This window comes from Equus przewalskii, chromosome 19 (assembly GCF_037783145.1).
Source record: "Equus przewalskii isolate Varuska chromosome 19, EquPr2, whole genome shotgun sequence".
NCBI lineage: Eukaryota > Metazoa > Chordata > Mammalia > Perissodactyla > Equidae > Equus > Equus przewalskii.
This window is the reverse complement of record NC_091849.1, coordinates 8,741,132-8,768,083: the sequence shown is the minus strand read 5'-3', so window position 1 is coordinate 8,768,083 and position 26,952 is coordinate 8,741,132. Positions and strand designations below refer to the sequence as shown.

Genomic DNA, 26,952 nt, shown 5'->3' with positions numbered 1-26,952 from the left:
ATGAAAATTATTAATGACTAGTCCCCACTTATCTAATTATAGTAACAAAAATAAGTTTGCATTTTAAAAAGTGGTTTAAACCCTTGTGACAAAGATTTAAATAAACATAACTTTATAATGAAGCACTGTCATAGTTGAAATTGGGATAATTTTAGAAAGTAAAACTTTGATTTTTTTTCTTTGTACATAAGAAATACCTCTGGACTTCCAGAGAGAATTACAGGGACATTTAATCCAGCTGTTTTTTTTTTATGCCCTATTATTTTATTTGTCCTTCATGTCCATGAGAAATCTTAAAATGTGCATGGAACTTACACTTTATTTAAACATTTAATTCTATGTTATTTTTAGTATTGTTTTCTTTTTCATAGTTCAAAACCAATTTCAACTACTTTCTAAATATATTTGCCAGTCAGTGTGGAATTGACAGTAGTTGATAGACACAATCTATGGAAGGATGGGATTTGCTGGTAAAGAGGAAAATGATAAACTAGCGCTTGGTGAGGTGAGGTGAATTTTCATAGATCAGCTATTAGCAGTTTTCCCATTTTAGTTATACTTTTAGAGGTCGGTATATTAGCATTACTGTAGATCTGATAACTGACTTGTCTAATGGCTCTGTTTATTTTGGTTGACTCTGCTTGGACCACCCTTCCCTCCCCATTTCCCCATTCCAAACCATCTCCCCTGCAATTTGAATCTTCCTCATCATTTAGGTTCTGCCTTCCAAAGGAAGCTTTCATAAACCACTCCAGCCAATATTTTACTTCTTCTGAATTTCCACACTATTATCTTAACACTCCTTTATCACTTAAATCTCAGTCATTCATTCACCAAGTATTTATTGAGTGCAGACTACGTGTCAGCATCTCTGTTCTAGATGATGGCAATACAGCTGTGAATAAGAGAGACAAAACCCGCTCTCATGGAACAAATGTTCCAAAGGGGCAAGAAAGGTGGGGGAGACATAAACAACAAATATGTGGGAAGTCATCATAACTGCCACGAAGACAAGTAAAGCCAAGTGAGGACAGTGTGCGTATGTGGGAGAGTCAGCTCTCCTAGATAGGGTAGTCAGGGAAGAACTGTCTGATCACGTTACATTTGAGCAGTGACCCAAACAGAGTGAGGTAGCACATCCCATGGACATCTGGGAGAGCAGTGTTCCGTGCAGAAAGAACAGTGAGTCCAGAGTGCTGATGCTTGGTATGCTTGGAGAGGGTTAGATGGGCTTTGAATAGTAGCTGTCAAGATCTTTCTTAGAAGCCACGGTAAGGGTTTTGAACTTCAATCTGAGTAACAGGGTAAACCATTAAAAGTTCTGAGCAGAGGAATGCTATATTCTCTTACAGTTCTAAAACGATCTAAAAGTTCTGAAAGGATCATTCCAGCTGCTGAATGAATTTCAGATGTAAAGAAATAAGGAGGAAGACGACCTGTTAGAAGGTTACTGCAATTATCCAGGCATGAGTGAATGGTACCTTAAAACGCCTCTTGTATGATGAGTTGTTTTATACTGACATCTACCTTTTCATGTGAATCCAAAACTCCTGGAGGGCAGGGAGCTCATACTTCTAATCTTTGGATTACGCATATGACCTATGCATATGGCTATTTAATAGGTGCCTGATAAATAACTGTCGTTTAAATGTCTAACAGTAGTATTAAATGCACGTTATTCAGCTAACAGTATGGCATTATCGAAAGACTTAGTCATTTACTATTTCTTTATGAAATTTAAATTCGCTGAGCCTTAGTTTCCACATTTGTGAAATGCTGATAACATCAACCTAACCAGGTTGGTAAGGATCAAATGAAAATGCTCAGCCAGACCCACCACTTCCAGCAGGAGCTGTCTGCTGTGCTTCAGTATAAACCCTCACATCCAAAACAAAACACAGATGTTGCCCTTGCTGTAAAACGTCTGTGAAATTTTAAGAGCTGTACTTGACCGACTGGATTCTAATGTATATAAATCCAACTCTTCCTTTCTGGGTAGCCAAAGCATGCACTCAGAAATGTTCCAGCTTCCTTATAGTCATCTCTGCCTTCCATATCAATTTGTGTTACCTAAAAGCGACTCATCACCTATCCTATCTTGGTCTTTACATCATCACAACTGTAGATGTTGTCCTAGATGCAGGGTAAATGTTTGGGAGTTTTGATGGCTGGTCAAGCTATGGGATTTACATTCTGAGCAGTTAAGTGGCACTGTCAAAACAAGGCTGGAGACACTTTCGTCATGTTGCAAAGACCGGGGTTGCTGTAGCTACAAGCTGAATTATAACGTCAGAGGAAACCCAAGTGTTCCTTCAGCCCACCTACACCGGAAAGCAGGTATGAGGCGGGCGAGACGCAGAAGCAGAGGAAGGTAAGGCGACTGATCCCTCTCATTTGGATCTAGTAGAGGGAAGAGAGAACCGCAAGGGTTTGTACGTCAGGTTCAACATTCTCCACTTGGCCTCGTTCTCAAACTTCAGAGCAGGGCCTTTCACGTGAAGGTCTCCCCCGGGGGCGTGGGCGTCCACCCGGCACAAGGGACTGGGGAGTACCCGGCCGCCGGAACCCGGGGGGCTGCAGAAGCTCACAGGCTCAGGAACAAGGGGGCCCCAACAGGAGGGTGAGAACATTAGACCCGACGGCGCCCGCCGTGCCTACGCCAGCGTTAGCAGGCAGAGATGCGCGGTCCTCGCACCGCGGCGCCCACCTCGGCCGCGCGGTTGCAGCATCCTCAAGGGCACAGAGCATGCGCGAGAGGTAACCGAGCAAACACCACCCGCGGCCGGAGGCCGGCGAGTGGGCGGTGCTGTGCAACTGCGCACGCGCATGGGGACACATAGGCGGAAGTGGCGCGCGGGCGCCGGGGATGCGAGTATCCTGCGAGGAGGCGGCCGCTGTGGTGGAAAGTGGAGGAGTGGGCGAAGAGGAGAAGCACCAGGAGGTGATGGCGACGCGGCTGGGGAGGGGGAGACGCTGCGTCTGGCTGAGGCGCCATCCAGGCTGAGGTCACCCTTCCAGGTGACACACCGGCTCTGGAATGGATGTGTCTGTCCCTTGGGCCCTTCGCCGTGTTTGGGACCCAGACTCCCTCTCCCCAGAGAACGGTGACAGTGCTCATCTTCCTTCTCCATAGCGAGCATGCGGGGAGAGGATGAGGTCGGGATGGAGGGCACCGGTGACTTTCTTTTTTAAAGGACGGGAACCTGCTGGCACGGTTTCTAGGGAGGAGCATCTGCTTTTCCTCTCCCCCTTTCCGCCCCCCGGCTGGCTCAAATTCCCTCAGGCTCCCGTCTGTGGACCCGCAGGCATGAGGCCACTTTCAGGGGGTCTTTTAGGCCGCCTAACCTGTGGAGAATTGTCAGGTTCACCGAGACTGCATTTTAGTTGAGTACTTCCGGGTTTTGCATTAGCTAGCGTACTCTGGTTCTCTGCTGTCCGTTTGATTTGCACTGCAAGGTGATTGTTCTCGCCAGGTTGTTAAATTTATGTCATAGACTTCCACTAGAAGTTCTGCAAATTCCTCCAGTCTTAAACTGCTGTTTAATTCTCTCACGCACCTTTTTATTTTTCTTTTAAACAAAAATTGAAGGCGGAATGATTTGGTGTGCTAACAGAAGTTTTGTGTTTTTTGTTTGTTTGTTTTTTACTGTTGGTCATAGGCATTTTTTCTATAGTAGAATATCAGACCTTTAGAATTGTTTTTTGGATAAACATTTTTCTAAGTGAATTGGGATAGTTTGGGACTTGGAAGGGAGAGACAGCAGCGTTTGGAAATAATTTAGATGTGTTATTTGTACTTAATTTCTTATTATAGATATTAAATCCTAATTTTAGTTTTCTCCCTTAGAAAAAAAGGAGTAACCTTTAAAAATTAGCAAAGAGTTTCTTGAACTTTGTGTAATGAAGTATGTACAAAGAAATAGGCCAGAATCTTGTTTTTCTGTTTTATAATCATACTCCATAGGTTATGATTAATATCCAGAGACCAGTTAATCTAGGTATAATAGAAATATTATTTGTAATGTTGAATGTGACAAAATAGGGAATCAAGTTTTTTCAGGTTACTCACACTGTAATGACATGTTTTTCTCATATCTTACCTTTTTGTAGTGGGAGACTTTTTTTCTGAAGGTTGGAAGAGACTAGATTAAGAAATTAACTGAAATCATTTTGACTTCATTAGGTGATTGTAAATTGTTATCACAAGTTATTTATAATTTTTAAATTTCACTATGTGCTAGAAATGCTACCTTTTTATTCCATCTTAGCAGTTATTTGTACCTTCAAGTAATTAAAGTTAAATATCTCTATTGACTTTAGGAAGAGGCCGCAGGCAGTGAGTCACACCTGTGGGTTTTTTGTGTATTGGTTTCAGGGGTTTCTATGAACTTCTAAAGCAAAGCAAAATGTTGATCATTTAGTTTGAAAGTTAATTTTAATTCTGTGCCTTATTTTTTTTCTTGCAGTACAAGGACATTGGCCCAGTTTTTTCAGATGGTAATATCAGTTATTAACGTATCCAAAGGAAGGGATATGGCAAACATGCGGGATCCCAGTTATTAGGTATCAGAGCTCACAGTGTCTTCCTTCATCACTCGCTTCATCTGACCAGTGATGTTCTGATTCCTAAAACTACATTCTAAATGCAAGGCTTTAAAGGTCAGGTTTTCTGGTGCAGGTGCCTCAAGTAAACAAAGGAAATGAATTTATTTTCATGTTCACTTCAGATGCTTTGTGGTAAATCTCAGGAGAGATGTCAGTATTTTGGCTTAACTCCACATGTCTAGCACAGGTTTGTGGCTCATAAGATTGCCTCATAAGTGTGTTAGAAATGGGAAAGTGTTGGAAAGGAGCAGAATACTTTTGATTAAATGGTGTTTACTAAAGTACAATAGAGTCATTTAATATCTTACACTTTTTGTTATGTTCTAGAACATCACATGAAGATGATGTCTCTTCCCTTAAGGATTTCATAAGCTTGTAGGAGTAGCAGACATAAAAACAAAAAAGATATACCATTATGATTTAGGTATTTATAAAAATATGTATAAAGTGCTATGAGAGTCCAGAGGATCGACCAACATGTAATTTATAGGACCTTAATGAGAGGTACACCATGGTCAGAATCCACGTTGAGCAGTGTGAAAGATGGATCAGAAAGGGAAGGAGAGATTATTAACAGTCTAGTAATCTAGGCAAGAGAAAGTGGCTGCTCGATGGTAGTGTCAGAAACAGACTTTGGGTATATTTGTGGATGTAGAGTCAAGAGGAATCTTGGCTAAATGTAGAATACGAGGAAAAGGAAAGAGTCGAAAATAATTTCTGGGCTTTTAGCTTGTGTTTCCTAGTAGATACTCTTAAGTGAGATTGAGGATATAGGAAGAAGAGCAGGTTTGTTTTAAGGGGAAAATAATGAGTTCAGCTTTGGACACTTTTAAAATGAGGTGCTGGTGGATCTCATGAGTAGAAACGTCAAAGAAGCATTTGAAATGTAGATGTGGATCTCAGATGAGAAGTCTGGGTCGGAAATCCAGATTCATATTTCCACCTGCACATCCGAGGGGTGAATCTGCTTCAGTACACCATGTCACCTTAGCAATGTTTCCAAAGAGTAGAATAATGATAGCTTACGTTTATGGAGTACCAGGCACTTTTACATTTATTTCATATAGTCCCAACAAAAGTTCTATGATCGGTACATTTTTTACCTCCGTATGAAAGATACAGAACTTAAAGTTCAGAAATAATTTGCCCGAGGCTCCTCAGCTAATAAGTCATAAAGCCAGGTCTTGAACTCAGATCTGTCAAAATTCCAAAGCATGGAGAAAACATCATGCTGTGCTGCTTTCTCATAATATTAGCTGTAATTTTATTGAGTCATTACAATATGCCAGGCATTTCACTAAATTACAGGCATCTCAGCAGAAGGTGATTCCAGGAGAAATTTTAATACCAATAAAAGCAGGAAAGAAAGGTCTTGTAGAAGTTTTATTTATTCTCTCTGTGTGTATAAATATATAATAATTATTAGTACTTTTCTCCCAACCTCTGTTTAATATAAGATTTTTAGTTTTGCCCACAAGGTTTGCCAACACCACAGTATGTTTGAAAGATCTTATTCAGGCAGAGGGTGAGTGATTGCATGCTGAGGTTTGAGGGCATCCAGAAGAAGGACCAGTTTATTTGGTTCCCTGGAATGCTAGGTGCAGGGTAGGCCAGATAGCAAAGACGTAGACACAAATAAGATTTGAGTCTTGCCTTTCCACTTCTCTTCCCTCCCAACTGGGGGAATTAGGAAGGGTGTCACGAAGGAGGGAATGTTAAAGCTCGTCTTCAGATCCTGAGCCAAAGCAAAAAGATGTCAGGCTGAAAGAACATGAGCAAAAGGCACAGGTGTTTGAGAGTCCATGGTGTGTGTCAGGAGTGGAGTAGTAGTCTGCTGTGGGCGGTTTAGCGCTGGACTGAAAGAAGTGGAGGGAGAGGAGGCTTCAGATTTATTTGCGTGGCACTCTGTATCCATGCCTACACATATGGAAAATAGTTGCTAAGTTTTTTGTTCTACATTCGCAGACAACGTTTAGGGAATATCATTTCAAGCATGGTTTATAAAAAAAGTCAAATCTCAAGGGTATCCTACAAGATGACTTAGGAAGTCTTGCTCAGAGATGACAATGATTGAAAGGTAGTAGCGGAAGCAAGAACAATGTATAAAGAAGAAACAGGTAAAGGAAAAGAAATACAGTAAAACTTCTTAAAATTACACATTTTCTGTGTGGAAATATGGCAGGTACCCCGTAAAACAAATGTTCTTTGATACCTGAGTGTTGTTCGTTACAAGTCGTATTCAGGGCCTTGACTCCCAGCTTAAATTGCTGAAGCGGATCTCTGTGAGTCAGCAGAGTAGAGGGAACAGGAAGAGTGACTCTAACTCTTGCCGTTTTAAACCGTCATATGACAGTTTCTTTTAAAGACTTCCAGAGCAGAGTTCACTATCAGAATCGTCCTTCTCTATCCTCTTCCTTCAACTAGAGTCGAAATTTTAGTTCCTGCTGGCATTGTAACAGACAGCGAGTCTTTTCTAGGAGGAGAATTTTTCCTTTATAAGTTTGTTCTGTTCCTTGTTAAAAGTTCTTCCGCCTTTACGTGGAATTCCTTTTTCAGTTTAAATAAATCCGAAGAGAAATAAATTGACAGTCATCTATGGAGCTTTCATGATTTTTTTCACAGACTAACAAAAATGATGTGTTTTCCAGCTTTTTACAATCCCAAAGACTTTTTTATTTATTTTTTTAAAAAAGCTTTATTAAGGTATCATTGACATACAGAAAAAACACCACACTTGTGTAATATACGCAATTTGATGAGTTTGGACATATGCATACACCTATGATACTATCACCATGATCAAGGTAATAAACATATTTATCACCTCCAAAAGTTTCTTTGTGTCCCCTTTTGTGTGTGCATGTATGGTTAAGAACACTTAACATGAGATCTGCCCTCTTAAATTTTTAAATGGAGAACGCCATGTTGTTGACTATAGGCACCATGTTATGTAGCACATCTCTAGAACGTATTCATCTTGCGTAACTGAAACTTTATACCCATTGAACAAGAACTCCCCAAAGACTTGAAATTAAAGTGCAAAATTCTTCTGCAAAAGAAGAAAATATTTTCGTTACCCAAAGGGATGCTATTAGTAAAGCATATCATCCTTTCTATAGTCTCTGATAAATCTAGCTCTTTAAGTAACTTGGAGTTGTTTGACTTTATTTTAAAATGTCATTAACGAATGTATTTTACAATTGTCTTAGTATTTAAAGGAGCATTAGTTCTTTACTCTTCTGCAGTTAAAGATTGACTTTAATGTTGAAGATGTTATGCATGAACTATCGTGGGCTTTAAAAATTATATCCTCCCTACATATAAAAACATAGTAAAGGTATATTTGCTGCTTTAATGGAATAAATACAAGGCTAGCTTCTGATTTGCTGCTCTAGAAATAAGAATGGTGTATATTTAAGTCAGTGGTGTATGTTGGTCTTTATCAGGTGAAGAGATGTTATCTACAGGAGAGTAGATGTACTGTTTTTGGTTGATCAGAAGCTTAAGTAGGGGAATTAATATATTAATATCCAGGGAGAATGAGACTTACCTGTGTAATTACCTGTGTAATTTGAAATATTTGGGGTGTAGTACTTTATGATCTAAATATTTTGCTTTAATTGCTTATTTCCTTCTCTAGGACTTGGCCCAGCAAACAAAAGAAGGACTGAACAAAGGAGAGGAGACCAGCAAAGATAACTTTGGAAGCTCTGAATGCAGCAGAACAGGAACAATGGATCTCAAGTTCAACAACTCCAGAAAATATGTTTCCATCACTGTCCCGTCCAAAACCCAAACAATGTCACCACACATCAAGTCAGTAGATGACATTGTAGTCCTTGGCATAAATCTCAGCAGATTTAACAAACTTACTCAATTTTTCATATGTGTTGCTGGAGTTTTTGTATTTTACCTAATTTATGGATATTTACAGGTAAAAAATGGTTATTTGTTTACAATATTTAATTATTTATAACAGTTGAAGTCAATATGAGCACTTGCTAATAGTTTTGTCCAAGATATTTTCCTTTATAGGATACCAACTTATTTGCAGATTTGAGTGTTTTAATATAGTAGTAGAAAAGGGCTTCTTAAAAGTAAGTGCTGAAAACAGCTCAAAATTTCAGAGTTAAATAGTTTAAGTGGGGGTAAGGAGCAGAGACAATCTTAAAAAGTTAAAATTATGAAAAAACTTAAAATATTTAATAAAATGTAGGTAATAATTTCAACCATATATTAGTTTCTAAAAGAGAATGATTCAAGTATCGGTTGGTATTTTGGAATATAATTCTCCAGTAAAACTGAATGATAGCATAAAAGCCGTATTCTGGTTCATTCTTGCTTCTTGGAGCTCAATAATAAAAGGTGATTTTTTCAAAGGTATCTTTTTCCAAGGGTATCTCTTTAATCCTGTAATATTTGAATCATTCTTTTTTTGGAGCACCTATTGTGTTCTCATTCTTGTTTGTTTCCTCTTCTAATCTAACTTTGCCCAAACCTTATTTTTCTGTGATTTTTGCCTGTGCAAAAATTTTCTAACATTGCTGCACTTTATCTTATATTTGCATTGTATTATGGGATAGTTATATATGTTTGACCAGCAACAAATTCTTGACCTCCAAAGATATGGGCTGGGTAGGTGAGGATCCAGGCTCGTGTAAACAGGGTGTTTGAATGGGGACTAATACCATTAATGGCCAGTTTATTAGTGATTATTTTCAGCCATTACCAACTTTGCTTTATTTATGCGTCTCCCTAACATGAAAGAGCATTTTATAATTCAAGAAAAGGAAAGTGATATGTTTTCTTAAAACACAGATAATATTTCTGGTATTCTTTAGTGTTAACCAGTTAGAATAATCTTAAAAATTATTGTACTCTTTTCCATTATAGAGATGAAATATAAAAGTAAGTATAAAAAAAGATGGTAGAATTGTGACTATTCCTTAGCTTGTAAACATGCTATGAAGAGTATTAGTGTAAAACAAAAACGAGTTAAAAATATTTATAATTATAACTGATTTCTCCACTCGAAAGTGATATAAAAATTCAGATATCACAATGAAGAACAATAAAAAATAGTAAACTTAATCAAATAAAGGTTGAAATTTCTTGTTGAAAATCATTTTTTTTTTTCTCCTTCAAAATGCTATTCTTACTGGGGCCGGCCTGTTGGTCTAGTGGTTAAGGTAGGCGCAGTCTGCTTCGGTGGCCCAGGTTCAATTCCTGGCCATGGACCTCCACCACTCATCAGTGGCCAGGCTATGGCAGCAACCCACATACAAAATAAGAGGACGATTTGCACAGATGTTAGTCAGGAAGAATCTTCCTCAAACAAAAAGAGAAAGATTGGCAGCAGATGTTAGCTCAGGGTGAATCTTCCTCAGGGGAAGAAAAAAAACATTATTACCAAATAGCTTGGGAGCAAAGCTAGCCATTGCAAAGGAAAATGAATTTGAAATTTACAAATTTCATTAATTTTTTCTATTTGATTAATCAGAGCTCTTCATTTATAGCTAATATATGCAAAGTTGATTTTAAAATTAGATAAACTGCTGATGATTATGTTTGTAGCATCACTTTCACTTTGTGACATTGCTGTTACCTATAACCGCGTATTAAAATAGTTTAAAGCAAAGGGTTGAAGTTGTGTAATGAAGTTAGCTATATATATAAGGTTCAAAATTTATTTAAAATACAGTTGAAATATATATTTGAGGGGAAGTTTAATTTATTCAATTAAACCAGATAACTTTATTAGAATTCCCTCTTAATGACTTGTTAAGAGTGGCTTGTTGTTGCCACAACTAGAAGGACCTGCAGCTAAGATATACAACTATGTACCAGGGGGGACTTGGGGAGATAAAGCAGAAGAAAAAAAAGAAGATTGGCCACAGTTGTTAGCTCAGGTGCCAATCTTTAAAAAAAAAGAATGGCTTGTTGACAATTAATGTGTTACTTCATGATACAATGTTGTATTGAGGCAGAGTAACCATCCCCCGCCCCAAGGACAGGTTTTATATAGTCTATGACACAAGTATTCCAAAAAATAGTATTACTGATTTGAACTGATTGTATTTCTATGGATAAACAGGTCTGAAATATGAGACTTCTAATGAAATGTGCTGTTTATATAGTAAATGAGTTCTTCGATCAGCCATCTTTCTCATTGTTTTGGGCAACTCTTAATTTCGGTCTTTTAAAAAAAGAGAAAAGCATGGATAACGTGGCTTCCTAGCCATCCCTCTCCCCCTCTGTTTTTCTGCTGATGGTTCTACCTGGAAATCTAGTGTCAGTTCTTTGGAAAGGCCTCCTCACTTCTCTAATTATACCTATGAGAAGCCTTGTGATTTCGGTGTTTTTTCCTTTTTATTTGTTGTTGTCAGGTGGTGGTTGTTGTCGGGGGTGAGGCCTGGCTTCTTTTAAAATGTTGTGCTATAGGAATTTTTTGAGGAAATTGGTCTGCCCCTAGAACTTAACAGTATTTATGTGTCTTTTGACAGGAATTAATATTTTCAATGGAGGGGTTTAAGTCCTATGGCTGGTACCTTACTTTAGTGCAGTTTGCATTTTACTCCATATTTGGCCTAATAGAACTTCAGCTTATTCAGGACAAAAGGAGAAGGTATGTGGTTTGTTTGTTTTTATTTTTTGACAGTTAAGTTTACTAGTAGTAGTTAAATTTTTTTTATATTTTGGGCATATGGAGTATATTATATGTGAAATATAGGTTTCCCATTAATAAAACATATCTAATACCCCAAAATTTTTATCAGTGTAATCAACTATTAAAAAATATTAAAGGGGCTGGCCCGGTGGCATAGTGGTTAAGTTTGCACACTCTGCTTTGGTGGCCCAGGGTTCACAGGTTTGGATCCGAGGCACAGGCCTACACGTTGCTCGTCAAGCCATGCTGTGGTGGCATCCTTTGTACAAAACAGAGGAAGATTGACACAGATGTTAGCTCAGGGTGAATCTTCCTCAAGCAAAAAGAGAAAGATTGACAACAGATGCTAGCTCAGAGCCAGTCGTCTTCACACTCACACACAAAATACATTAAAAATGATACTCCCGTTATACACTGAAAAAACAGATCTCCCTTTAAATGTAATGTTATCAAATAAAAAGCTGTAGTTTAGACTCAATAGTAATAATAACATCTTCTTAAAGCAGGAGAAGGTAGTCAGATGTACATATGAGTACATAGGTGTTATAAATTTCGCTGAAGTATGTGTGATTACTGAAAGATTTACAATTCTACTAATATCAAAGTGGTAAAATGAAATATCAATACCTATTTTTATAGTGGTCTTTAAAATGTATAGTTAATGTTTCGTTTTGTGGGATATATTCCACTTAACGCTGTCATGTTTGTGATGGCCAGTAGCTGTGTTTGCATTCTTAGAGAAATTTCATAATGTTCCTTTTTATCAAAACTAAAAGAACTTGTTTGAGGTTTGAGAAATATCTTGGAATATTTTTAATGGCATATAGAACAATATGCAATAAAAACCTAGTCTCTTCCACTCATATGTGGAAGTTAAACATGTAGACAAAGAGAACAGATTAGGGGTTACCAGGGGAAAGGGGCGGTGGGGGGTGGGCACAAAGGGTGAAGTGGTGCACCTACAACATGACTGACAAACAATAACGTACAACTGAAATTTCACAAGGTTGTAAACTATCATAATCTCAATAAAAAATTTAAAAAAAAAACCTAGTCTCTTATGACAGAAGGTGGTTAGGAATTTGAATGTAACATTTTCTTGGTAAATGTGTGGTTATCCTGTTATAAGGCCCTAATATGTGAATTTTTCTAGTATATATTAGGCAGATCAAATGTAATAAGGAGCTATAATACCAAAATTCTGTCTTCATTGATATTAATGTTTAATCCTTTAATAAAAATAAAAAATTTTCACATCAACTTTTTTTTTCTTACATGAATGTTTTTGATGTTTTTCTGAAGGTAACTCTAAAATCTTAAATATTTAAATCTGTACACCAGTGTTTCTTCACAGGTCTAATTTTACCTCTCAACCTCTCTTTATTGCCAGTAAATTATTAAAGGATGATATTAAAAAAATTTGAATCTGAGGATATCTTCTTCATTATTTTCATGCTCTGAGACTCTACAAGACAGCCATAGGTGGTAGAATAGAAAGTAATTAAATATATCTGTTAAGACTAATATATAAGGAAGTCCAGTGATTCGTTACCCAGTGCAAACTGCTGGGCCTTTGCTTGTAAAGTAGAAGAATAGAATGCTGTCTTTATTAAATGAAAAGTGACACAAGACACTACATCTCCGACCTGTTAACTTTCAGAAGGTACACCTCCCCCTCAGCTCTGCAGATGAGACGAGATGGGGAGTGGGCCGCAAGCTGTGTTTATCCCCTCTTTAAACCACGTGACCATCACGTTTAAAGATAAAATCATTTGTGCTTGATTTAAACATAAGTGAAAGATTTTGGTAGCAGAATTTCTAGATCTATAATAAATATAACATGAACTCAAACTTTTCCATTCCAAGGCACATTAAAAACTTTTGTAGAAAAAGTCTTTAAAGGTCTGTTACAATAAAAATATGCCCAATCACATATTTCTGGGTGTATTTCTGAGTATATACCTCTCCCTGAATTTAAGTGGCACTGCTGTTTAGACCTTTAGTTAGCCAAACTCTGCTTAATTTTTTGCTCCCTATCTTTATATGAATGCCAGTATACTTGAGAGAGTACAGGATTTGGAGTCAGAAAACATGGATTTGAGTCTTGTCACCACCTCTTATTAGCTCTGTCAAAACTTCAGAGAAGTTTCTTAAATTCTCTCAGTTTTATTTTGGGGATCAACTGTGGTAATGTGTGATGAAGCACGTTGGAAACTGTAGGACCTACATATACTACTACTTCCTTTTCACCGAAGATCACTTTGTAGCTTTATCATTAATTCATATGAATTTTTAATAAGGGAGATCTGTCAAATTGGCTTTAAAGGGACATTTTAAAGTTATAATTTTCCCACCGTATCTAAAGAAGTAAGCAATCAGGGTATTAAAATAGAAGCAGTGAGAATCCGAGAGGCAAGAGGATGAAATCTGACTTCCTCGTTTTAGCAGTGGGAAGATGGGGACCTGGAGGAGTGCCGGGAGTTTTGTGAGGCAGGTTACCCTCAGAGTTGGACCCTCTTGAGTTCAGGGTTCCTGAGTTTCAGGCTGGTTTTCTTTCTACCTGTATTATGCTGCTTTTTTAATCATCATTCCTTGTGAGTTTTCTGACAAATTTTTATTTTCTGGCCACTGTTTGCCATTCATTTATGAGGAAACTTGACTACTGTGACTTATATCGTTACCTGGAGAAGTGGTGCTGTCCTCCTTTACTGATGATCTCCCACTGAGGGTTAAACCCTACAAACAGCATAAAAATCAGTGTTTGTGTACACTGCTGCGTACGGTCGTGCCAGATTATTTTCATGTGGATTTTGAATGTTGACCACGGTATTAGTAGTTAAGTAGGAAAGGCCTCCAAATCCAAATGGAAGTGGAAATGATGCATTTTTATTGAATTTTTTCCAGTAAATTATTTTGCCTTATATCTAGCCATATAAAAAATACAGAAGAATTTTGTTGCCTTGATTTAAACATGAACACAAATCTCAAAGTGGAAACTAGATGTAAGTTTGCAACATAATCTGATTATGTGAATAGCGCTTCCTGGCTTAGTCACACCAGTGTACAAGATGATTCTTTTAGACAATTAAATATCTAGTCAAAGTGAGCATATGCTTGCAGTTATAGCTCAAAATTCTAAAGATGCCAAATTAAGAATCTCCTTTAGGAAATCCAGGTAGAACCCAAAGTAAAAGACTTGGGATCATGAGGAGAGAGACTCCTCAAGTGAAGTTGATTGTTTAACACTTTATAAAATATGGAGTTGGGGTGAATCATAAGATGTTCTGGTAATAGAAATCCCATCTAGAGTTTAAACCACTGTGGACTTTTTCTAGAGAAATTCTGCTCAGGTTATTCTAGCAGAATGGACACATGTATTTTTCCTAATGCTAGATGGAAATGTTAGGAAACAGAACAAAAAATTTAGAAGTTAAAAATTAGGTGACTTTTACGATAATAGAGGCCAATATTTTTTAAAAATCAACTCTTTTTTTCTAAATTTAGTCAAGATTTTTTATGTAGCTAGGCCTGCTGTTGAAAACCTTTTACTGGCATTTATACCTTCAGTAAGAATCTTAGTAACTCTCAAATGCCACTCTTTCACACAGTTGAGAGTTCCCGCTTATGATTGATTAAATCAGGGTAAATTTTTATTTTTACCAACATTCTTTTATACAAGTTAACAGTATTATAACTTCTAAAATAGTGATATTTTACCAATATTTCTAGAAATATTAAATTAGAAGAGTAACTAGACATTTACACACTGTAAACACGTTATCTTACAATAGTATGAATTGAGTCCCAAAATGAAGATTTTAAAAATTGTCTTTTACAGAATACCAGGAAAAACCTACATGATAATAGCTTTTCTAACTGTGGGTACTATGGGGTTATCAAACACTTCCTTGGGCTACCTGAATTACCCTACCCAAGTCATCTTCAAGTGCTGCAAATTGATTCCTGTTATGCTAGGAGGAGTTTTGATTCAAGGTATAGTAATGATGTATTTTCCTACTGTTTGAAACTAATAGGATATGTTATGGCATCTAGCATTAGGAAAAACATTAAACTTTGATTAACATTTCTAGTAAACATTCTAGATATTCTAACAATTCTGAGATATATAAAAATAAGCTATTATAAAAACTCTGATACTTCTGTGATGTACCTCAGTCTCTGAAATCAATAATTTGGAATCGGGGAAAAATAACAGTATTTTGTTTTATTCATTTAGTCTAGAATGTGCTACGTTTCTAGAAATGCTGTATTCACATACTGAAGACCTAGCTTACAAGTGCCTACAAAGCTGCTTTTTCCAATTCTTTCATTCTTCTGCTCTTCAGGCTTCCACTCTCTACCTCCATTTTACAAATGGACAGTTCTCATGTTGAAGCAAAGCTTAACCTGGGCAGAGCTGCTTTTTCACCAGCTCTGCTGGCTTACTGACTTCCTAGAGCCCCAACTAAGTTAAAAGCTATGTGGAAAAAAGAGTGAAAGCGGAGGCAGTGATGGTAACAAGCAGTGGAACAAGTTTTCGTTGCTGCTGTTCATATAACTGTCATGAGGAATAGTCATGTTTTGATAATCAAGTGTTTCTGTATATCACGAAAGTTCTGACACAGCCTGACTTCATTTTATGCATTAGATGCCTTCCCCAAAAAAGCCTTTTAAAATGAAAGTGTGTATGTCAACTACTTAAATATAACTTCAGAATAACTCTTCACACAGGAAAAAATATTGACCCAATCCCTATTAAAAATCACAGTTAACATTGTGACGGGCTGGGCACATATAATATTTCCTTACAAAAAATTACACTACATGATTTCATTATTTAAATGTGGATATTTTAAGATAAGTTAATTGTCACCAACCTAGAAGTTATCTGATTATGGTATGTACAAACAAATAGTTATATAGCCTGATAATTACTCTGGTTACTTTGTAAACTTAGAAACTATAAGAAAATTCATAGCCTTGTGTTATACATAAAGTAAAAGAGGCACTAATTTCTACAAACTTTTTCAGTGTTCATTTACTCACTACCATAACAGGTAAAGTAGAATTTCATATCTAACTTACAAAGATGCATTGGTGCTCATTGGTAATTTAATTTTCAGAAGCACCCCTTTGGTGACTATGCCGTGCCTTGACTGAAGTGTTCTTCCTGTATTTTTGTCATCGGGTGTAAAAGCAGGTCCCTGCTCTACTTGGTTAAACATGTAGATCTAAAACTATGCTGAGAGAGTATTTGCATGAGGTTGACGTCCACTTATTTTACACAGGAAAGCGCTATAACGTGGTAGACGTGTCTGCTGCAGTGTGTATGAGCCTTGGTCTAATATGGTTTACCCTCGCTGACAGCACGACTGCGCCAAATTTCAACCTGACAGGTAAGGAATTTTATTGTATCCCAGATTTTGTAGGCATTTTGGTTTAGAGTAAGAATTTTTACAATTTCATAAGGATTTTAAATGATGATGTGACACCTGTGAGTCTCATACCTAACATAAAGCTTTCAGACTTTCCATATGAGATGCAGTAAAAATATTACAACTCTGGAAATATAACGGTTGTTTTAGTACTCTTGTATTTTGACATGACAAGGGGCTGTTTGCCCTCTCAAAATCTTCCGTTATCAAGTACATAATAGATCAATTTCGTATAGGCTAAATTTGAAATATACACGAGTTATAGGAGAATCACAGTGGTAATTTTTTTATTCTCATTTTTTTAAAAAGTTGAAATTTGCACATTTACTTGTCATTGTTTTAGCTAAAGAAGGAAAGTTATGCTGTACTTTAATATTAAACTGTGTAGTAAAAATGTGGTCGTAACAAAGTGTTTAGAATTTTCACCATAAATAGTTTCCTCATAGTGTGCCATGTGGAATTTTGTAAATTAAATTTAGATTGTTCACAAGCAGAATAGGTATTATAGTATGTTTAGAATTAAATAAGAATAAAAAATGTTTGTTGGGGTCGTTTTTATTCTAAAGACCTTACAGAAAAATTGTTTATGTATACAATGTGTCGTCTTAAACTATTTAGTTTTACTCATGAGATTATTTTAGTATCATCCCATCTCCTAGCCTGACAAATAATATTTAAAATATCTAGGTCATCAAAGGAACTCTGAGAGAACAAGGGAGAAAAATGTGTATATATGTATGAGCAAGTACAAAGTATAATTGTGAGAAAAAACAGTTATGACGTAATGAAGACAACCATTTACACCAGCTTTGCTGTTCTTACTATGTTGCCTTCCTCACCTGGTTAGCAAAGCTGTGTTAATGGATTTAAATGTAACCAGTTCAGCCTCTTGGAGCAGCCCTTGGACAGCTAGAAGATTCTGGCAGAACCTGTTAGGTCTATTCTTTCACCTTTGGTCATTCGGATTGCAAGTGGTCATTACTTCAATGAGTTTTACTCTGAGAAAGCTTATCGTTGCAGCTGTTTCTAACATGGGTTAGATTCTTCAGAAGCACTTCGTTTTCGTGTCAGCAACTCTAAAAGGAAGATTATATTTGAAAATTGAGGGAATTAACTCTTCTACTTATGAAAAAACAGCTTTAGAGAAGGCACAGAACTTGCAGTTAGAGATTTGGCTTCAGATTCTGTTTGAATCACTTAAACATATAACCATGGGTAAATTGCCAGACTCCTTTGTGCTTCACCTATAAAACAGAATGATGGTGACAGCTCGCCTCACACAAAGATAGCAGGAGGATAGAGTGAGATGATGGAATAATGGGCCATATGTCTGGTGAGGTGGGAGTAATGGTGGTGATGAGAATGATGGAAAGAGGTGGTTCTGTAACTTCTCATTATAACTTACAGCCCTTTCTGGGTTCCCTGGAAATATTTTTTAAGAGAATTAGCACCTAACCATACTTCATGATTAGCAGTAATTGATGAGCACTCATCACAGTCCCTCATCTATAAGAGTATATTTTGTAAAGGAGATTAGAGTACTTATTAAGATGGTTATTTAAGATAGACATAAACAATACTTTGAATGTGTAAAGTGAGTATGTCAGAATTTACTTATTCAAATAGATGTCTACCTTTAAAATATTCCCCTTAGGATGCAATTCAGGTGTTTTCATGCTGTTGCCATTGTTCAGAACATTTTTGGAATGTCTTTGAATAGCCTTTTAGGAGTTAGAACATTGTTGTTTTCAGGGTCTTCAATAACAACATGTCTTTTGAGGACAGATTTGTTATTTGGAACAAGTAAAAGAACATTCAGAATCAGGTTTGGTGAATAAAAATGTTAGATCGAGTAATAAGTACCAAAGTTAGATGCTAAAAAGTCAAATTGAAAAATAAGTATGAAAACTTGAAAATTCTCAATTAAGTGCATACATGTGTCCATGTATTTTTCTGCTACCTGTGATTGCTTATACAATCATGCACCACGAAACGACATTTTCCTCAACGATGGGCCACATGTATGACGGTGATCCCATAAGATTTAATTCCATACAGCCTCGGTGTGTGGTGGCTGTACCATCTAGGTTTGTGTAAGTGCATTCTACGATGTTCGTACAATGAAATCACCTAACAACGCATTTCTCAGAACCTGTCCCCATCATTAAGCGACACATGACTGTATTTTGAAAGAAAATAGGAGAAAACTCTGTAAGCCCAGCAGAGTCCCACAGATGTAACCAGGGCTGCTCTTTATTCTTTCTGTAAAGCACCGTGCCTGGTGACCAGTGCCCTAAACACTTACAGTTAATAGCATGCTTCTCAGGGCGACGTCCACGTTTGTGAGTATGTTGACTTCCAGCTTTGTTTATACCAGTTGTACCTGTTGTTATGATTATGCAATAGTTAAATATTACTTAAACTATTCAGAAATGAGTTTGAAGAGAGAAAAAATTGTTTCTGTGAAAACTAAGTTAATTGAAACAGTTGACAAGGTAATAAAATCACCATTGAACTAGGTGTGGGTGAAACAACTATAAGCACTGAGGGAGCTCAGAAAAATCTGAAAAGATTCTGTACTCCAATTGTTTCAGGAGTTTCTGGTGCACACTTTAACAAAAACTTGGAAATCATAGAGAATATGCTCTGAGTGTAGTTTATACAAAAGCAAAAGTGCAGAATTTTAGTTAGGACTCATACTCAAAGACATTGGCCACTGCACGCATGTTTATGTGTTTTAAATTAAACTTTTTAATAATAAGGCAATTTTCTTTTGGTTTCCGTCTTCATCTGATTATTTTCAATTAAGTGATTGAATACCAATCCCAATAGATCTAAGAATTTCTTCTATATTTGTTTATTACAGTATTCCTTTCAAATATATAATATAGTTTAAAAGCAGAACTATTATTTGACATGATAGTGAAACACACTAACGGTGGCAGCATTAGCACAGTTTATTAGTGTTACTTTGATTTATTAATATCATCATCTATGTGCCTATTACAACTGGTTGTGGATAAAAATACTCAGCTTTACTGAGCAAATGTTATTTAAGATGTGCTTTTATTTTTTAACCCAATGAAATCTCATAAATTTTGGTTATCGCTCATGTTTAAATAAGGAGGTTGTTTTTTTCTTATGCCTTCTTGAAGGTGTGATTCTTATTTCCCTGGCCCTGTGTGCGGACGCTGTCATTGGAAATGTTCAAGAGAAAGCTATGAAGCTGCATAATGCTTCGAATTCAGAAATGGTAAATACTCGAGTGCTTTTTCTTCATGCCGGACAGACTCAAAAATGGTGATATACTTAGTTTTATGAAGTAGTTATGGTGTTAAAGACATCCATTGTATTATTAAACTAGTTTATCATCATCACTTTCATAAAGTAATACATTCAAACATTAAAGGAAGGTAAGAGGGAAAATACCACTGCCCCTGCTTATTGTATAATTATTTCCGTTTAGAAGTTTGTAACTTTTATGTGGTCCAGTTTATGTTTTCCTTCCTGGCTTCTGGCTATGTACTATGACTGAAAAGGGCTTTCCCAGCTCTGTAAGATTTAAGAATTTTACCCATGTTGACTACTACTCTTATGACTTCCTTTTTTATCAAATCTTTGATTCAACCAAAACTTTTTAAAAATTTTCTTCCTTATTCCTATTCACTATCATTTATTGAATAATCCACTTTCCCAGCTTATTTTAGGTGCCTTCTTTATCATACCATATTCTAACGTAGGGTTCAGAATTGTATTCTTTTGCATTTATTTCTGCACCAGAACCATGTGATGACTGCAGCTTTCTCAGACATTTACCGTCTGTTAGGACTAGCCGCCATTGTTCCTTTTGTTTTTCAGAATATTACTACCAATAGTTATTCTTGGGTGTTCATATTCCAAATAAACTAGAAATCCCATTGGTATTGTGGTTGGTATGGCATTGAATTATAAATTAATTTAGGGAGAATGGCATCTATACAGTTGATTCTTTCAGTCCAAGAATAAGGTATGACTTTCCTTTTATTTGAGTGTTTTTCTTTTTAATGTCCCTTGGATTTTAAAGTTTTCTTCTTATAAATCCAGCATATCTCTTATTGAAGTTATTCAGTGTTTCATCTTTTTGCCATTGTTACTGCAAACAATGCCTTTTCTTCCACTGTGTCTTCTAACCGGTTGATGTTTTTGTACAAGATAGTTATTGTGTGTTTGTTTACATTAATTGTGTAGCCAACCACCTTGCTGGACAGACAGGGCATGCTGCATTAAGGATCTGTGGGACTGGTCTTTCCTGTTGCTTTGTCAGCAGAGTGGGGCATCTTTAAGGAGTCCCTAGGAACATAGGAACTTGAATCTTGGTCAGGATTTTCTTGATCATCATCACTACTTTTCCTAGTAAGGTAAAGATCAGAGAATTAAGGAAGTGTAGGTAGTTAGAAAGTTAATGTGCTACGGTGGTTAAGACCGTAGGCTCTGGCCTTCGATAGTTTCAGTTCATATCCCAGCTTTACTAGTTCTCTTATCTGGGGAAAATTACTTAATATCTCTAAGTTTTAGTTTCTTCACGTGAAAATTGGAGGATGATGATGAGAGTACCTATCTCATAGCTTGGTTGTGAGAAATAAATGAGATAATCCATATAGAGCATTATTAGCACAGTACCTGACACATAGCACGTATTTAATTTTGATGCTGATTCTACTGATGAGTATAATAACCTGGGTTAGAAAGATTGCTGGAAAATTGGGAAACCAAGCAATAGATATGCCATTTACTGCTTATTTTCACCATATTTTAATGTCTTGCAAACAATATTTGGGTTTTTTGATGTTTAATAAGTAGCTTTAAGGTTTTTTTGTTCTGCTTATGTATGTTTTTAGAACCCCAACATTAAAATCTGGTTTGAAGTCACTAATTAAGCTAGGCAAAATGAATGATGATGTATCCATATACAAAAAGATGAGTGCCACTGTGTTATGTTGTACTTAAAACCAGGCGTTGACTTATAAGCAGTTAGGGTCAACCATCATTTCCAGAAAGTTAAGCTGTATTGAAACAATGCTATTACTTTAAAAATGTTTCATTTTACAAATTTAATTGATTAATTGAGCCATATATCAAAAAGCCTTCATTTTCTGCCTTTAGTTTGATAGCGCTTTTTTCCCCTGCATTTTTCTCTATTCTAGGTTTTGTATTCGTACTCGATCGGTTTTGTGTACATTTTACTGGGATTGACATGCACTAGTGGACTAGGCCCTGCGGTCACATTCTGTTCAAAGGTAAACACTGATCACGTTTTTTAAAGTAAACATCTGCCATTAAATAATTTCATGTATATTTCTAATTCCTCTTGTTCAAAAAGACTATTTTATATGTAATGTGATAACTCCTTTAACATAATATATGCAGATCAGAAATGAAATGATTTATATTTAAATTTATCCTTGCTCTACCCTGTAAGTTCATTTTTAAGCTGTTCATAATGTAGAAGTTGGGAATTTTTAATTTCATCATTGTTTTTCCATTAAATCAGAGCTAAATAAGAATCTTTGCTTGACTGCATTGTTGAATGGCTTATTATTGCTCAGAAAGTTGATTAAAATCTGTAGCTTTATTTCATTTGTAACACCTCAGGGTTTGTTTTGCATTTTCCTAACAGGCTTTCTTTATGTGTTGCAGAATCCAATTCAGACCTACGGTTATGCTTTCCTTTTTTCCCTCACTGGCTATTTTGGAATCTCCTTTGTTCTGGCTTTGATTAAAATTTTTGGTGCACTTGTTGCTGTAACAGGTAGGAATGATGTACTTGCTTGGATTATGAAATAAGCGCTTAAATTTTCTCTGATGCTCTTTTCCAACAGATAAGGGCAATATCTACTCTTCATTAAAAAGAAAATTGTCATATTTCACCAATTTATTCCTTAGCTTTCTTTAAAAGCCCATATCTTTCCTTGGTATTTCTTTAAAATTCTAAAGAAAATAATGTTTGATCTTAATTTCTTATTTAAAGGTGTAATTTTAAAGTCAGATATATACATGTATCTAACTAGTAACTTTTAAATACATTAAAAGAACTTTTTATTAAAAAGTCTGATGGGCTGAATGCCTTCAGAGAAAACTACTGCCTTTGTACACTTGTAATTTATAACTAAAACTTCCAGTTTTGTTGCACTTAAAGTATGGCAGGTGTATCTTAAACAAAGCCTTTGGGACCTTTCATTTGTATCCTTTCTAGGACGTCAACCACATTAGCCTCTCTTTTCGCTAGTAGTTATTATGCGCCTGCTCTGGGCGGAGACTTTGCCTGCCACTTTAGAGGAATGGGTGTTGTATTTGTCCTGCTTTGGAGGAGGGAGAGGGACAGATGAGGGGCTGCAGGGGAGATCTGGCGAGGGGAACAGGTGACTCAGTGTGCTACCTCATATCATTTGCCAAAGGAACGGTACACATGACAGACGCTCTCAGCGTCTCCCAGATGGAGAGAGTGCTGAAGCCGGGGTCGGAAGCCTTATAGCCTGTCATGAAGAGTGCCGGATTGGCTCGCCAGAGAAGGCAGAGCCCAGTCCCAGCTCTGATGTTTAGTGATGTGTGACCTGGGGAGTAGGTCTCCTCTGGGCCTCATCTCTCCATCTTGCGAAGGGGCTGAGTTTCACTTGATCACCTCTATCAGAGATATGTAGAATTTATATCCATAGTGCATATATACATTAGTATTTTACATGATTTTAATTTTTCATGGTTTTAGGGGAATACTTATTTTAATTCCACAGAGTAAATTAAACAAATTAGTAAATACCTCTCTCTTTGTAAAAGTATATTTGCTTCCTAATTTTTCTCCTTGTTTGCTAACATGTGACTCTCCGTTTAAAAGTTTGTGTCCCTAATGGTAAGTAGAGGGAATTTAAATGTACGTCAGGCCATATCACTAAGTTATGTCCGGTCCTCTCATACTATCAAGAAAGATTGCAAATTCATATACTTAGCTTGGGTTCTAACTTTGCTTGTAAGATAAGTGTTCAAAAAGGGGGTCTGATATCACTTGGTGTGTATCACTCGAGCCCTTTGGTTGGTATAAAGAAGCGTGAGATGCAGTCCTTGGCTTGAGGTGTGGGCAGGTTTATTTCTCTCTCACGTAAAAGAAATCCAGAGGTGGTAATAGTAATAGCTGACATGTACATAGCCCTTATTATGTACCAGGTGCCACTTTAGGTATTTTGCACATATTATTCGTTTTAATCTTGCAATAATCCTATAAAGTAGGCTCTGTTATTGTTCCATTTTACAAAAGGGTAAACTAAGACACAGGGAGATTAAGTGACTTGCCCAATAGTCCACCAACTAGTCAGTTGCAGAGTCAGTATTCCAACTGAGGCAGTCTGGCTCCATACCTGTGCTCTTGACCCATATGCATACTGCCACCTGAGCTGGTGTGGTGGCCCCATGCTTGTTAGGAACCCAGGCACCTCTGTCTGCCCTGCCATCTTCATCCTCATTCCAGGCAGCGGGATGGAGAGAAGATGAAAGACACACCTTTTTCTTTATGGAAACTTCCTGGAAATCAACCTCCTAGAAACAGCACTTCTGCTCACATTTCATTAGCCAAAACCTAGTCACAGGACCACACCTCGCTGTAGGAGAGGCTGGAAGGTATGCTCAGTTAAAAATAGGCATCCTTTTACTAAGTAGAAGGAAAAATAGATTTTTGGAATGGGGCTCTAACACGTTTCCAAAAGAGTTTTTTCATTTGGTATTCATTAATTCATGCATTGAATATTAATTACCAGGAACTATGTCACATGTATATGTGGATGTATAAGACATATAAGGATGAATAAGATAAGGAGCCAAGTAAAGCACACAGTTAGGTGGGAAGATAGCAACTGATAATGCAAAGTTGGGGGAGAGGCTATAATGGAGATCAGTGCAGAGTTCCTGTCTCTGACTGGGTGCGACAGAGAAGGAAGGTTTCAAGCCTTAACGCAGACTTCAAGGTAATACTTGAAGGACAAGCACAAGTTAATGCAGACATGTAAAGAGGATTGTTAAGATTACTTATAGTCTTATCAAGAGATGAATGCTATTAAGATACTAGTATGTCTTTAACATGACTACTTGTAGAGAATGACCTCTGCTCTACCTAATCATGTATTCCTTGGGAAAGCCTTTCTTTCCTGCCAAACTAAGTCAGTCTCTCCAAAGGATGGCACACTTCCGCAGTGTCACGGCCTCCACCAAGTCCCTATGACAGTTGTACTTTAACCGTTAGCAGCATCCTTTAATGTCTGTACCCCTGCTGGACTGTAGACTCCACAGAAGTGGGAACAGTGGCTCTTTAATTTTGTTTCCCGTTGTTTCCTTGGCTCCTAACACAGATCCTGCACATAGTAGGCTCTGTAAATATTTGTATGATTTCCAAAGTATCACCAGGATGGTAGGCTCATTCTAAACCAAGCTTTTTCTCCCTACAGTGACAACAGGAAGAAAAGCAATGACCATCGTACTTTCATTCATATTCTTTGCTAAACCATTCACATTTCAGTAAGTACTTTTTAATTCACAAGTTTTTCCACTTTTAGATACTTTGTTTCACATTTGCTCTTAAACAGCCTTAGTTTCTTTATAAAGAATCTTTTTCATCTTGACCCCTAATTTATTGATGTATTTTCAGCTGTTGTAGAAATGTATGTAATTATTTTGAAGAAATCGTTTTGCACACTTAAATTGCTAACCAGAGTCCCAGTGCAGGTGTGACCCTGTTTCCAATATAGAGTATGAGTGTGCGTGAGATGAAGGGGTTCCCCCTTGCCCTAATGCAAGTATATATATTATATACATATATATATATATATATATATATATACACACACACACGGTTTTTAAAATTGTTGCTTTATTGTCTGCCTTTTCCCGCAAAGGATTTGAGGTAGAGAAGTATTCTGTAAGTTGTGCCCTAATGATTTGTTTAGTTTGTGGCTTCTTGTGAAAGCATTTACTGCTTTCTTTACTGTCTAGTGTTTACTGTCTAGTGTCTATGTTTGAAATTAGCATCATTTAAACTTATGTTGGTTAGTAATTGAGAAGACTCAAACCTAGAAATTATTGACATGTAAGCTTAAAGGTACCCACAAAATAAATTTCCTTCAATGTATTGTTTGTTTTCTATAAATTAGTTTCTCTTTCTGCGTGTGCTAGGTATACGTTCTAGTAATCGATGCTAATTCCCTGTCTTTCTCCAGGTCCCCCTCTTTCTCTTTATATTCTACCCAACTGGGATAACTAGTTCAGCTGCTACATTGTTTTCCCAAGGTGACCATTAGCAGGTTGATGCATCCAGAACTTTAAAAATACTCTTAAAACTTTGGTAGGAGTCGAACTTCCAATTTGCTGTTATCCTCAAAATTCAAATGAACTGCGTTATTTTGTAAAATATCCTCTCTCTATGTGTAACTAACATAACAGATGTGGAATTCTTTCTAATCTGATCTAAAAATACTATTTTTATTTTAATGCTATTATTGTAGGCCTCCAATAGCAAAATTTTATTTTATTGCAGACTCATCACCAACTTCTGTGGTTAACAGTAAGCTGTTACCTTGATATTAACCTTTTTTTCTTATTTCTTTCTCTTAGGTATGTATGGTCTGGTTTTTTAGTTGTTCTTGGTATATTTCTCAATGTTTACAGCAAAAATATGGATAAAATAAGACTACCGTCACTCTATGATCTGATAAACAAAATGGTGGAAACAAGAACGTCAAGGACGTTGGCACAAACCGTATAGTACGTGATTTGTCCTATTTAAGGTAGACTTCTAAGGAAAAAATCATCAACTAATTAACTTTCCAGAGGGATTATTATAAAAACTAAAGGCTCTGAAAGCACGCCATCCATTTGGGCTGGATTACGGAGGACGTCGGCCCTTTTCTTCAGAACACTGACTGACTGCTGAAGTGATCAGGAGAGCCGCATCTGGCACACCTTAGAATAAAATGTCAATATGAAGGACTGTAGTTCTTAGCAGTTGATTGAGAATTTCACTGGAAATGGACCATGTTGCAAGACTAATTGGGTATCGTTATGACATATCAAAGACACTGATATGTAACAGCAGCTTGTTTTGTCTTCCTTCCATTTTGGTGGCGATATTTAAATTGATTCTCTGTTGTAAGAATGAACTGATGATTTAAAGTCAGGAGAGAATCACTTCATTATAAATAAAATTATTCTGTGATTTTCCTTTTTTAAGAA

General features: G+C 36.7%; 1 protein-coding gene across 8 annotated transcripts; it reads left to right on the top strand.

Moving 5' to 3' along the window:
- The first annotated feature begins 1,364 nt into the window (after nt 1-1,364).
- On the top strand, nt 1,365-26,952 carry SLC35B3 (solute carrier family 35 member B3). 8 transcript variants are annotated; one of them, XM_070584032.1, is made up of 11 exons: nt 2,795-2,941; nt 4,467-4,563; nt 8,246-8,539; nt 11,109-11,230; nt 15,111-15,265; nt 16,561-16,668; nt 19,863-19,960; nt 21,891-21,983; nt 22,384-22,495; nt 25,173-25,242; nt 26,335-26,952. In XM_070584032.1, the coding sequence occupies exons 3-11, from the start codon at nt 8,339-8,341 to the stop codon at nt 26,483-26,485; spliced, it is 1,110 nt and encodes a 369-aa protein (XP_070440133.1). In that variant the 5' UTR covers nt 2,795-2,941; nt 4,467-4,563; nt 8,246-8,338; the 3' UTR covers nt 26,486-26,952. The 8 variants fall into 8 exon arrangements, with proteins under 8 accessions (XP_070440136.1, XP_070440133.1, XP_008515805.2 ...); XM_070584033.1 differs by having other exon boundaries at nt 2,837-3,018; XM_070584034.1 differs by having other exon boundaries at nt 2,843-3,104.